The sequence below is a fragment of the Eptesicus fuscus genome, chromosome 10, assembly GCF_027574615.1.
Source record: "Eptesicus fuscus isolate TK198812 chromosome 10, DD_ASM_mEF_20220401, whole genome shotgun sequence".
NCBI lineage: Eukaryota > Metazoa > Chordata > Mammalia > Chiroptera > Vespertilionidae > Eptesicus > Eptesicus fuscus.
In genome coordinates, this window is record NC_072482.1 from 68802739 (window position 1) to 68817875 (window position 15137).

At 38.9% G+C, this 15137-nt stretch overlaps 1 protein-coding gene across 1 annotated transcript in view; it reads right to left on the reverse strand.

Moving 5' to 3' along the window:
* Positions 1-7418: 7418 nt before the first annotated feature.
* The window catches only part of PHACTR2 (phosphatase and actin regulator 2), a 225306-nt gene continuing 217587 nt past the window's right edge, over positions 7419-15137 (reverse strand). Inside the window, exon 13 of the mRNA XM_054722301.1 lies at positions 7419-7780. Within this exon, the coding sequence (XP_054578276.1) occupies positions 7765-7780 (16 nt within the window). The 3' untranslated portion in view covers positions 7419-7764. The remainder of the gene's footprint in view (positions 7781-15137) is intronic.

Sequence of the window (15137 nt, forward strand, 5' to 3'; positions counted from 1 at the left end):
CTGTGGATAGTGCGGTAGCAGCATCTCCATGCAGATGTCTGAGTTGAGGTCCAGCGAAAAGCATTCAATCACAATAAATACTATACCATCAAAGCATTGTGTACAATGAATACATGGTCCATTTCTTACCTCCATTGGGTTTTGGAAAGTAATGTTTCAATGTAGAACCTGCTTTAGTGTGAACGAAAATTGAAAGTAGTTGTTGAACCACTACACCTACCTTGGGGATATACTGCTAATTTTTAATAGCATACTTGGGGCCAATTTTTCAGATGTTACTTTTAAATATTTTGCTCCTAATCTTCTCATCATACATCTTCAGTCTACAATAATGGTACACAAATTGCTTTTCAACTTCTCCCTCATACCTCTGCCCTTGTCCTGGAGTCAAGGGAGAATAAATGACTATTTATAACCACGGTTGGAAAACATGAAAAGTATATTCCAATTCCTCTTCTGGTCAAAATATGTTCCCAATCTCTCTCCTGGCTTATAATACATTAAATAGTAAGCATACTGAGGAAGTTTGTTTATTTTCTTTCTTTAAAATATATTTTTATTGATTTCAGAGAGGAAGGGAGAGGGAGAGAGAGAGAAACATCAATGATGAGAGAGAATCATTGATTGGCTGCCTCCTGTAGGCCCCCCACAGGGGATCCAGCCCACAACCCGGGCATGTGCCCTGACCAGGAATCAAACTGTGACCTCCTGGTTCATAGGTCAATGCTCAACCACTGTGCCACACCAGCTGGGCTACTTTCTATATTATAACCTCTAAAGGGACTACCTTTTATTTTTATACATAATAATGTCAATAAAAACATCAATATCAAATATACTCAGATATAAAACAACAGCAAGTTTAAAAAATATACTGTAGGTTACTATTTAAAGAGTAATTCTTAGATATTTTAAATAAAAAAATACAAATCACAGGTCTTACATACAAAAAGTTTTCAGTTAGGGGGAGTTGAAATAACAGGCAACTAGAACGGCTCTCTTAGTCTTGCTTTACCGTACAGGTGAAAACTCTACGAGCTTTTAATTTAAAAAGACTGAGCACTGTCTGAATATAACAGAAATTGGGACAAACTAAAGCTGGGGGTTTCCCAATGATTTTTATTGAGGTAACTTTTCCCAATTTTATACATATATGCATTTTTATATACTTAAGAAAGCTAAACAATGTTCTAAGGCACTTGGAATTGTGCACAGCAAGGTATCCTATAATATAATACAACTAAATAGAGCATAAATTTGCTTTTTAAATAACACAAACACCAGTACAGAATAAAAAAAGATAATACATAGTCTTTCTTTCAGGTTACGATAGTGGAATACATATACATATGTGTGTATACTCGGAGCTATTTATACCCACATTCTATAATACAGTACAGGTCAAGAACAACAGCAACAGAAAAGAGAAAAACTGTCCTGTTCATCGGTGTACAGTTCCAGTTATTTACACTCGCAGAGAGTACACCTGTGCAATATATAGGGTCAGCCCACTCACTGGAAATCAGGAATCAGTCAGTCAGTCAGTCTGTTAGTGGTCACAGCTTACCACCTTCATCATTTTAACCAAAGCTTGAAATACCACAGACCAAATATAGTTCTTTATTTTAAAATGACTGTTTATAGACAAAAAAAAAATGTAGGTAGGTTACTATATCTGGTGAAGTCGGTTCAGAATGTTGTGAACACATTGGCACATTTCTAAGCCACAGAAGAAATATTTAAAAATATATAAAAATATCAGTGCCTATATTTTAAGTAATGAAAGTGGTTTGACCCGATTCATGCAGATTATTTTCGAACCCTTGTTAGCATTGCAATGGCGACTTCTCCTTGTGGAGGCTCTCTAAGCAACGTAATGGTATAGTCAAACTATAACAAAAGCATTCAGTAAGGGAAAAGTCAGCCTCTCCCCCACATTGGTAAGTGGCACAAAAATTATTGGCATTTTAATATACCATAAAATTGACCTGAGGGTAAAGTGGCATTCTGCCTTATTTACTCCATTCAATTTATTCTTTAAAAAAAAAAAGAAATACTGATATTTAACAAGATAAGAATTCTTAAGCACCATCTAAAAGTTAACAATATAACCACCTTTATCGACTCTGAGTTGCTCTTTCTCAAAAAAGATGTTTTAGAAATTTGAGTATTTTAAAAAATTACAGTGGTTAAATTAATTCCATTCTATTAGCCACAGTTCATCCAAATCATTTCAAGACATACTTAATATTCTGGTTTAGTCATAAAAAGCAACGAAGAGAATAAGTATATTTAGGTGTTGGTAGTATAGTGTAATAATGTTTCACCTAGATTACACTCACCCTGTTTGGGCAAGATCATCACTGAAGTATAGAAGCAAATGTAGATGCAATCCACACCTACCCCACCATTTCCTTCACAATTCAATATTCACAGATTTTAGGAAAGTTGAGCTACATGACTACATGTGTACAGGGGGAATTCAAACATTGGCATGTGGATGACATGCTTCTTTCATAGGATAAACAGGTGATTGTTTTGGAACTCATAGGTTGCAGCTTCCCAGGTAAAAATCTAATGGTAATGCTCATAGACCACGGGTTTTGTTTATATGGACTGTCAACCATCATGTTTGTGGTTAAACTATGCAAGGATCCTCACGAAATTGACAAGGATTATGCGCAGCAGTGCAGTTCTGAAGTAAAATTGTGAGGTCAAAAAATGAGAAAGTTTTCTCATTGTGAAACCTCTCCTTTAAGTACGTCCAGGGACTACCCGTGTGCATATGCCTGATAGAACTGCCACGGCTGCCCAGTAACCACCTCCCTGAAGAATGGGCAAATTAGAGCTGCGTCGAAGCAGAAGGTTCGAAAAATAAAGAGGGATGAAATGATTCAGGGCGCAAAGAAATGCAAGGCAGCCGAGACATGTTTTGAGACAGACATGTTTCCTGTGTGCCCTAAAATGCAGTAGACAGTGGAACTCAAGGGAGGGGCAACCACCCTCCTAGGAGGGCATTTGAATATGGGGAAGGCTTTTTACATTTGATTTTTACTGGGCATAATACTGGCATTTAGTCAGCAGGGGTCTGAGATAGTAAACAGCTTGCAATGTATGGGACATTTCTGTACAACAAAGAATTGCCCAGCTCCAAATGCCAACAGCATCCCCACTGAGAAACATTGATCCACAGTGCTTTGCTCATATGTACAGCTGGGCTAACAATGCAACAAGCAAAATGACGTGTGTGTGTGTGTGTGTGTGTGTGTGTGTGTGTGTGTGTGCAGCAAATCCTAGCATAGCTAAAAATGACCCCCTTGCCTTTCTAGAAATCTTACAGCATATACAATGGGATTTGCTAATTTGGGATGGCCCAGTCTTTGAAAAAGCTTAAGTAGCCTATGTTTCTATTGTTTTCTAGAAATACTACTGGCGGTGCACATTCCCATACAGAGATAAAGCATAATGATTACCCAAAGAGAGAGAAAGGGGCAGAGAATGGTTTGGGAGTATTCTGCCTTTGTCCTTGCCACCCTTAGGTCACTGCCAAATTATAGTAGAGTCCCATGCTACTCTTTGAAACTTGGGTTTGAACTAGCCGGAAATGTGCTTTCTCTCAGGAAGGTGGGCCTATTAATTTGATGATTACTTTTCTCCTCTAGGACTTTAGTTCTAGAAGTTCATTCTGCTTAGTAAAAGAAAACAAACTGATATAGCCCAGCCATAAGTACCAGCAGAGAGAGCAAATACTCAATAGTGGCCAAGAGACAACTTTGTAAGAAACTGCATCCAAGTGGTTTCTTAGTGTTCACTGCATAGTCTAACAATGTGAATAAATAAACTGTTGTTTCAAAGTATATACTTTTACTAGTAAGGTTAGGCTTAAAATATGATTGGAATTTAGGAATGCATGAGCTACTATGCTGATGAAATGATATAAATTTATATGCCTTGTACAAGTTTGATTCCTTCTCACCTATTCTGAAAGAGATTTCTCACTCTGCGAAATGTGCTGCTGGGACCACGTACAAAATAATAACACTGAAGAAAATTCTGAGCAAGAAAGGAAGAAAAGAAACCTTCCCTGTTTAAATGTGGGCATACTACTACACGGTAGGTAAGACCTCCTTTTTCTATTGTGAATACAGTATAATGTTTGAAAGTTGTGTCTGTCTGACTCCATTAAGTATACATACAATGGCTGTTATGTGTTGACGTGTGGAACTTATAGGCGTGGAGCAGATTTTTCTCTCCTATAAATTACTATGTTTTTTTAAAAAAAGTGCCAGTGCAGCACTGAATTAACTGCAGTGTGTAAAACCCGAATTATGGGTTTAAAGAACTTATCTCTCATTTTCAATATTGGATCATATTTGAAGGGTATATTCAATTTCTCTACTTCTTTAAATAGATCTTCACTTAAATTTCAGAACTTTCTACTTACAGAATATATTTACTACCAGTAGAAAAAGGTAAGTGAAAAATCATTGTGCTAATATAGAATATAAAAATAAAACCAGAAAGTCAGCTTTTTTCAGAGAGAGAGAGAGAGATGAGTTTGCCTTTTCCTCCATTTAAAAGTTATTGAAATACCCAAAATGGTTCTCTGAATATTATAGATTTAATGTAAATAATTTAAGGCGTCAACATAAGGGTGAACAATATTGACCATAAAAAAATGCAAGACATTTCACAAACACAGGAAACTATCAGGCAGGCTGCCCTAAATTAATGCTGCTCACCAGAGGTCTCATTTGTCAGGCTGATTGGTAATGACCCTGACGATGCTAAGCCCATGGCGTCTTTTTAATCCCTTAATGCTAATGTTCCTGTCTCCATTTTAAGAATGATGGAAATGGCTACTTACAGTCTGTCTAGTTCTTTCCCACCTGGCACCTTCCTGGAGATGGATTTGTTTTTCCCCCTGAATCGTATCTTGGGGACTCCGGGAAACCCACACACTTCAGCCTAACCTGGAGCTGTGTAACAACAACACGATTAACACACACATTTATTTTCTCTATGGAACTGCGGTGTGTGGGTCAGATTGTAGAAATGCTGAAACTGCAGAAAGGCTCAGGCAGAGGCGTACTTCTATTGCGGGGGTGGGGGTGGGGGGTGTTCACACCTTCACATCCTTCCAGGGTCCCAAGCACGAGGCCTCTGGATGGGCTGCTGGGATGGGTATGCAGTGTTTCTGCCGTTTAGGATTAGCTATTAAAATAGAGCCTACTCTGCAGAACACAGCTTAGTTCACATCCCTTCGTTTCTTCCCACAGCTTTGTATTTAAAGAATCAATTGATGGAGTAACTGGTGGTTCCAAGTCTTATATATTAGACTAGCCACAGTTAATTTATTTTTATTTTCTTTTAACTTTTAAGCTTGTCTCTTAAAATTTTCTCTAAGCATATAAATCAGTATGCAGAAAAAGTGTGGGTAGTTCATAAATCTGACCTATCATACAAGAAAAACAATGGATCGAGGCACCAGATTCTCATTTTTGTTTGGGTGCACTCATTGTAGGAATAAAAAATTGCATTACATGCACCACTAGCGGGGGGGAAAAAACTGTTCCTTTTATCAACTAAGTGGGGACTTTCTTTGACATGTATAGTGAGTGATAAGACAGTGATGTCTTATGTTTACCATTTTTATGGGAGTGAGGCCTTGTGATTTGTTAAAAAATCGTAAGTATGGAAAATTAAAATAACATTACATTCCTTGGTATTTTTCCTAAGACAACAAAATAATAATAAAATAATGTAAGGAAGAGGATGACTTCAGCAAAAAATGAGAACATAGGTCATGTCTATAGCTGGATGTAAGCACTACGAAATGGACTAATAAACCTCAGCCGGAGAAACCTACTTGGGCATGCAGAAACATTTTTTCAGAGCAAAAATATGTCTGATCCTATTACTGAAATGACACCGGTGCAGGAATCCTGCGCCATTTCACTAGCAGCACGTGGCTGAGCATGACAAGAGGGGCAACAATGCTGGTCATGTTTCTTAGTTATAAATGGTCCTGGTTTTTTGTAATAGACTAAGCGGGGCCAATTTTTTTTTTTTTTTTTTTTACTTTTAAGCAAAATCATCCCTCATTTCAAGGAGTTCTTTAAAATATCAAATATAAATAAATGGCAGGATCCAAATTTACCCACCAGATGAAATGTTTGTTTTTTGGTTGAGATCGAAAATTACAGTCCTCCATATTATGAATCAGAATCATTTCAGAAAATTCTAGTCCAACTTCTGAGAATAAAGTGACGTCTAGTTAGGTCTTGTCTTATTACACAAAGCATGTGTTTTTAATAAAAGGGGGCCCAAAACAATTGTGAACAAACAATGAAACGCAAGGTAGTATTTACATGTGGCCACATGTTTGAGAGCAGAAGCCATGCTGTGCCTGTGACTCCATGGAAAATAGCAAGATGATAATAGAGGGTTTATTAATGTAAACGGTACTGACTGTAGGCTCATAGGGACACCTTCCATAACTTTAAAGTCACCTACTTTTTTTGCACTGAAAGTCAGTATTATATTTATGGATGCAATCTGCAGAGACATAAAACACAAAATGAGATTCTCCTCATTCTCAATTTAGCAGATTTTTTCCGTGTTCTTATATGTCTTTGGGTGAGTATTTTTTTTTTATCCATGTGCTTTATCTTTTTAATAGCAGCAATCCAACTTAATGCAGCACTGAAAATAAGTATTCCTTTGCAGTCCCACTCAAAGCTAACTGCGGGCAGAACACTGCATCTTGCTTAAGTTTTAATTTTGGATTCAGAATTTTAAAAAAGATGTAATTGTCGATATGATCTTCCTTAGATCAAGGATGGTTGTTTCGACTTTGGAGATAATCACGCTAGGGAAAGACCAAAAGATTGATTTCTAAAGCTTGCTACAGACTAATAGGGTCACATCCCATCTGACTTTATTCCCAGTCCTGTTATCCTTGTGGGAGGTTGGTGCATTAGGTAAAGAGTCTAAAAAAAAAAAAAAAGTGAAGTGTGTATAGCTATGCTACTTAAAGCATGCAACAGAATTTGGGTAAGCATGCTTGTTAAAGGTCCATGAAAGCTTCTTGCATTTAAGAAAAAGATGCATGAAAACACTCAGACTTATTTGTGGCAATTAGATTCACTGGCACAATATAAAATAATGGTACTATACTGCACCAACATAACGATGAAAGAATATTCTTCTAGGATCAGGTCTCTAAGGAATCCACAGGGGATGACTAGACCCCCAAGCCCTTAAGTTCTCAGCTATCAAAAGCCTTCTTCAAAAATACATTTAAGTTTCAATTTTCTTTTTTCATTAACATAATGAAATTTTCTCTTTCTTTCTGTTTTCCAACCCCCACCCCTTACCAGTGCCCAGCCATTCCATTCCCCCCCCCCGCCCCCTCCTTTAACCTGCACTCTAAAATTTGGCTTTCTGGTAACAGGGAGCCAGCGATTGTCTTCTGCTCATCTTCTTTGATTAAAACCCCTGATGAAGAATAACTGGTGCAACCATTGTGTCCCTTACCATCAGTGCCCCTGCTGCACAGCAGGGTCACTATACCCGACCCTTTGCTTGTTGGCCACATCTGGGCTGTACAGGTGGGGAGCACTTTCCACACGCTTCCTTCACCACAAGTTAAATGGAAACAGACGCAGTCAAATCCCAGTGCAATGCAATAATCAGGTGTTTAGGAAGCGCGGCTTCCCCCAAAGATGATCCGTCTATGTTTCCAAAGAGTCTCGCACCTCATTACGGACGATGAAACCTGAAATAAGAAAATGGACACACTGAGTGAGTGTGTGGGATAGAGACACAGGCTGCATTCAGTGAACTGAGTAAGGTATGGGAATGTCTGTAATTAGAGGAGGCTCTAGACAGCCCCCCAATGAATTACTGTTATAAATTACTGTCACAACAGAATGCTGCTATAAAGGTTACGTCAGAAAGCAGAGGCAGCGCCTGCCCTGAAGACGCTGATTATATCCTCCCAGGATGCAGAGCAATCGACACACAAAGCCCCACTATCCCTGAGGATCATGTTCTAAGCTGTACTGAGCAGAGGGAGATTTTCATAAAGGTTTTGGTTACACCTGGTTTGTCGTTATACAAGGAAACATCGACAAATAGTCACTATTTCATTACCTTTAGCCTCTTATCACCTCCCGCTGAGGACTCCAAATCTACTTTCTACACCTGAATTTCCAAACGCCTGCTGGAATTTCCTTCCAAACGTTCTATAGGCAACATACTAAGCATACCCACAACCATACAGATGATTTTTTTTTTTTTTTGTAAGCCTGCCCTTGTACTTTCTTTCTTGTTAAATGTTCTACCTTTTAAAATGCTTCTAGCCTAAAACCTCATACTGGCAACTCCTATCCCTGGGCCCTGCACAAACTTCTTGCAATTACTAGAAAAGCCAGTCCAGCGATGGCCCTGGGTCTGCAACAAGCAGGATTGCTCCCTCCAAGCAGGGAGCACAGCACTGCCCACACCCCAGGAGGGAGCGGGAGCCCTGGGGCCTGTTGACACAAATACACAGCCTCTGCAGTGTAAGCCCCTCTCTGTGAGGTCCAGCTTTTCCAGGCATTTCACACTCACGTAATTTAGCCATTCTTTTAGCCCTCTCCTTATCTGCTGGGCTCCATGTAGCCAACACTCCACAGTGTCCTGGATCCAAAGGACAAGTTTGGGGGAACGCGACATGAGAGTCTTTCTCTTCCCATCGGGAAAGCCCGTGGAATGAAGCCGGTAAACTAAACAAAGCGAGTCGTCAGTGGACCTAAAGGGACCGAGAGCCTTCTAAAGCCCAGCATTTTCCTGGAAAGTGTCCTGTAAAAACATTTCTAAAATTTGCACTAGAAGGTTTTTGTTTTTTTTTCCTGCAGACACAGTCTGTCCATGGATCCCACTAGAGTGAGCTCCACAGGCTGGATTGCATGGGAGTCACAGGCCATCAGCACAGTTTCAAGGGCGGCTAAGAGAGGAAGGCGACCAACTAATAGTGTGACTGCAATCATGTGCCCACAAACCCGGAGCTCAGAAATATTCCCGCTTTTCATGTGGTCGGATAGATTTGTTAAAAAGACTATTCAATCAGAAAAGGGCACTTGCATCCTGTTTAAATTAGGCATCCTATGTTCGAATTCAGCTCTGAAATTTTCTGCCAGAGGTACTGAAAATGCAAATTGTTCTTCAGTTTGCTACCACTCCGTGGTTTGCATTTATTTTTGAAACCTAAGAAGTTCAGCTTTGCCTCCTGAGAAGTTTGCCTATCTGACAGAATGACAGTTTGGCTTTAGGCTTCCAGTGGATGGAGCAATAAATACATTTACTGTGCCCTAAGGGTCCTTAAGTTTTCCCGGCTGCTCTTTTTTTTTTTCCCTCCAGAACTTTCCAGAGACTCACATTTGGAGTTATCCATATTTTCTGCTTCTTGTTAAAATGGCAATACACTTTCCTTATTTCCGTACTGTTGAGAGGAAGTATGTAGGGGGGGAAACCTCTTCGTAAGTCATGGAATGCAGAAAAAAAATATTTCTTCCCCATAAAAAAGTTCTTTTCCATATGGTTCCTCCATAATTTATTTTTAAAAATGTACTCCTTTAAATTCATTCAGGTAATATAAAATATAAAATTATTCACAAATGTAAAATATGAACTTTCCTACACGTCCCTATTTATTATACACAGAAATCCTGAATAATTCACTTTCCCTGTGTTTAAAAGGGTCTACGTGTCCTGCACACACACTTACTAGCATGTTAAACAAATGAGGAGGTTCTCCTAACCCACAGCTCCTTGCTCTACCCAAGAAAACAGACCGCAGGTTGGATGGGATTTTATTATTTCAAATGCTGAGCCATGATTTCAACTCTGGTGGGTAAAGCAGCATTTTGCAAGTCTGTTAGGTGTTTGTCCAGGAAGCAAGTACATGGGGCACCTATGAGAGAAAGCGCACTGCAGAAGCAGCCCTCTCCTTCCTCTGGGGAGGACTCCTAATTTTTATTTTGGTCTCATGTGTAGTTTCTGCCCTCTTCCATTTTCATAGGCATATCTGGAAGCTGAAAGAGTGGTTTATTTTACCTGTAAGTCCACCTAAGATAGTAATATTGTTACGCCCGGAACGCGAGCCGCACTTACTGAGCACCAAGAGACGAATCTCATGCAAAAAACAAAGGGTTTATTGTTTCCAGCATGCTGGGACCCACAGCATACTCTGGGCACAGAGCAGAGGTTGTGAGTCCCAAGCCTTTGTTCTACAGCAATTTTATAGGTTTCGGGGTAGGGGGAAGGGTTGAAGGTCAAGCTACTGAGTTGGCCTACTCTGATTGGCTGTGAGGCCAGGGCTTGCTTACGTGGGTGCAGGGCGTGGGGGCAGGACGAGGGCGGTCTAATGGCAGGAAGAAGAAGTGGCTTAACCTTATTAGGTTATTTCCCTGCACATTCTTGTTGGCTTACCTCACGGTGGGTTGGGTAGCCGACATGTTCTGTGTCACGCTAGGGACACAGTCACCTAAGATGGAGGAAGCTGAGATGGATTGTCCTTTCAATACCACAAGATGTTATAGAATGAGATAATTGCTTTAAAGACCCACACAGACACACCTCAACGTAACCGCATCAAGAAAATTTGAAAAGTAGAGAAAAGAAAAAACAAAAAACACTATAGTCCCACTCTATAACAAACCATTAAGGGTTTTTTATATCATTTCCTAATTTTTTTCTATGCATCTGAATTTTAAATAAAACACACTGCTGCCATATATCAGTCAGTGTCCTGATTTTTCCACTTAACATTATGCCAACGATCCCTTGAGGCCTGTTTTTAATTCTAAGAGCATCAATTCAATGATTCTATTAATCTTGCATAATATTCCTTAATATAAGTACTACATTACACACCCTAAAATGTTATTTACAAAACTCAGTTTAAAAAAATTATGTTCTCTTGATTATAAATTTTACACACATTGACACAAAAACATTAGAAAGCAGCATTTCCAGAAGAAAAATATAATTACCCATAATATTAGTACTCAGCTGTAACTATTTCAAAATTTAATTTTACATGGGACTAAAGTCCATTCTAATTCCAGACAGATATTTGCAAAATACTGGGAGAAATTTGGGGAACTAGAGGAAAGAGTGCATCACTACAATTCATCACCGCCACAGACCAAACATGTCCCAGGATGTGCTCATGACGGGGGTTTCCAAGGTGTCCTCTGGGTACACCAACAGCAAGAGTGTCACATTTAATATTAGCACCAGCACATTATTCAGGAAAAGTCATCACGATGAACTTCTCATTTACAAAAAGAGCAGGGAATAGCTCCTTTATTTTTTCAAGGCTTTTTTGATTATATAATACATCCTATGTTTCAAAAATTCAAAAGGCTCAAAGAGTGAGCAGTGAAAAGTATTCCTCTCATGCCTGATCCCAGTCACCCAATTCCCCTTCCCAGAGGCAAGCAATTTAATCAGCTTTTTGGGTTTCTATCCAGAGATACAGAAGCAAAAAAAAAAAAAAAAGCTACATATGGGAACGGTTCCTTCCAGTGTTGACGGATCCATCACTGCGTGGGAGATTATCTCTGGATAACGAGGTACCTGGGCAGAGGGAGCAGGGCTGTCTCAACCCTTTTAACACCCCCAAATGCCCCGGGAGTTAATAGATGTAGGTTGTAAAGGAAATGTTTACTTGATGTAAGGAGATAATGTCTGACACTAATAAGAAGAGCTAATAAGTGAGTTGCTCTGTATCTAGGTTGCATCTAAGAGGCTAGGTAATGATCAACAGCTTGTTTATGCCCTCAAAGGGTGGCTGCCGCTAAGAACACCACTATCTTCTACATGAGCAGTGTTCTCATTGTAAAACATTATCGTATATTTGTATCATTGGGATGAGACACAGCAGAGTTTACCAAAACTTTCTCCTCCTAAAAGAAATAATGAAAACAATCTGATAATCATATGCATGTTTTTCATAAGTCTCAGAGCCAAAAGGCAAGTCTAATGATGTAATAGAAATGAATGGAAAAACAGTAGAGATTTGCTTTCCTGCCAAGTTTTTAAGAATAGTTAAGCAAGGCATATTCATCTCAGTGATATGAATATTTAATTCTTCCTTATCTGGAAAGACATTTGGAAGAGTGTTAATCAATATATTTTTTTGAAAACTTTTAAAACTTACCTTTGATAGCAGCTATTACCCCCCAAAGTCTATAATTTTCTTTTGAAATGAAGCTCATCCCTATTAGCATCTATTCATATTTACTTAAGCAATGAAGATATCAATAGACTATTTTATGGAACACAACAAGCATACTCTAAATTTCTGCAGATGAGCAAATACAGAAAAACAGCCAACAGAATTTTCAAGGTGAGAAAATGCCCTACCAAATATAAAAATATACTATAAAATGTACTATTCTAAATAAACAGTGTGACACAGTACAAGGATAGACAATAGCTTGCCAGAGCACACTAAAGAATCTGGAAACTGACCCATGTGTACATTAAAAGAAAAATTTTACATCGAGGGGGAAATAAATTGCAGTGGGACATTGACTATTGATTTAGAATAAAGTAAAGCTAGTTTACTCTATTGAATCACAAACCCAAATAATTGCCCAATGAATGAAAGATCTAAGTGTAAAAAAAAAACCCATATAAAAATTGAAGGTAATCCTACCTAATAAAAGGCTAATATGCAAATTGACCACAGGGGAGGCGCCACTCAGCCAGAAGCCAAGCTCACGGCTGGCACAGCGGCAGTGGCAGGAGCCTCTCTAGCCTCTGCGGCAGCGCAAAGGACCCTGAGGGGTCCCGGACTGTGAGAAGGTGCAGGCTGGGCTGAGGGGGACCCCCCCCCCCCATGCACAAATGTTGTGCACCGGGCCTCTAGTACTTTTATAATCTTGGCCCTCCTCTTTAGGACACAAGACAGTAAATTAAAAAATAACAATACAGACAAATTTAAATATGCAAACACTTAAATAGAAAACCATAAAAAAGTTAAAATGTTAGCAATAAATTGGGGGGGGAAGTATCGTGATATATAGTAACTCAGTATCTGAGTTTTTACTAATCCATAAGAAAAAGATAAACAACCCAAAAGAAAATTGGTCAAGACAAATCAAAGAATTAAAAATAAATGGTCAATAAAGGTATGTAAAGATGCTCAACTTTACAGAAATCAGTGGAATAGGATATTAATGTTCGTTCTTTAGAATATAGAACTCCTCTCCACCATCATCACCCCCAAATGCTGATGAGGGTTAACAGACCAGGCATGCTCGTAAACTGTAGGTCACGGAATAGTATCTCTCAAAATGTAAAAATATATATCCCGTGACCTAGGAAATCCACTTATGGGACTAATACAGAAATACTGGTGTGTGCTCAAAAAGATACATTTATAAAGAAAGTCAAAAGTAAAACTAAAAATTCCATAAACATCTATCAATAGAATAACTGTTCAGGAAGTTATGGCATATTACCTATGAAATACCATAGAATCATTCAAATTAATAAGATATATACTAATATGGAAAAATTTTGTGAATGCTGTTTTGTGTATGACTGAGGATGTGTATATAAAGGCAGAAGTATGTGTATGTGTATATATATATATATGTGTACATATACAGTATATGCACATATACGTTTATAAATGCACAGAAAAAAATGTCTAGAAGGATCTACACCAAACTTTCACCAGTGGTTACTGGTAAGAATGAGAATAAAACTGGGGAAGGACTGAAGGGAGTTTTCATTTTTACTTGACAAATTTTTATACTGTTTGAAAGCTTATTTAGACTATTATTTGTTCACATTAAAAAGACATCTGTGAAAAAGAAATGACCTTTACTTCTCCCTGCATCTTATTTCCTTTTTACTTGTTTATAGAGTCCAACAGAAGAGAAAGAGCCTCTTCCGGTATAAATGCTTATTTTTCATAAAATGAAGACTTCCATAAAAAGGCATTTTAACATTTTAATTATGTTTTATTGTAATTTATTCCTTATATAATGCCATCAAATGAAATGAGGGGAACAAATACTACAACTTCTAGGAAAACCACAGAGAAGTAAAATTATCCTGAATGACAAAGACTGGATTGATACAGTCACTACATCTCAGGGGTCAGGACTCAAAGACATGAAAAATGCCACCTTCCCAGTTGCCTGGAGGTCCCAGCCAGTTCGATGTCACCATAAATATCCAGCCACCTTATTCTGATCAACTTTACTACCACAGTGTGACCACAGGTGTCAGATATTAGCAAGAACTTCTCCTGACTCCAGAAGTAGAAGGGAGAAAAAGAGAGGACACAGGTCTGGCTTGATATTGGCATGTGATGGGTCTATGTATAGATTGTGACAGCATGAAGCCTTCAGACAGAAAGAAGCCCCATACATTCAGGATGCCTGAAAGTCCTGTATGCATTCTCTCTCTCTCTCTCTCTCTCTCTCTCTCTCTCAATAAATAAATAAATAAATAAATAGGTAAATAAACATGCCATTGGAGAAAACAAAACAAAAAGAAATGTCACTAGCAGAAAGGGGAGTTTCTTCTGCACACCGGACATTGTTATTATAGGAACAATAGCTGTGGAGCAAGGCAGCCCCCGTGAACGTCGGGGAGGAGGTTTGCTATGACCTCCTACTTCCATCATGCCACATGCTCTCCAGCAGCAACTTCACCGGCACCGGCGCCTCAGCATTAACGGTGGCACCTGATGTAGGGCTGCCCTCCAGAGGCTGTTTCCAGCCTACATGTTTCCCAGAAAGAAGTCTCCATGGAATCACCTATTTTGGTTTGTCTTCTAACAATTTAATTCTTAAGGATTTGATTGACTTGCACATTTTTAGGAACACACCTGTTGTATAAAGCAAAGCATGTAAACCTCTGAGATAGAAACATCCAGAACACCTGTGAATTGTGGGGGGCAGATGACATGATCGCTCAGGGCTTAGAAGCCTGAAGGGTGCTGGGAGGAAAGATGGCAGGATTTCAGAGAGCTTCCGTGGCACCAGTGGACATGGGATTCCTAGTTTTAAGTGACATGTTCTGAAAACTGAGTTTCTCCCCTCTCTAAGTATGTCTACTGTGAG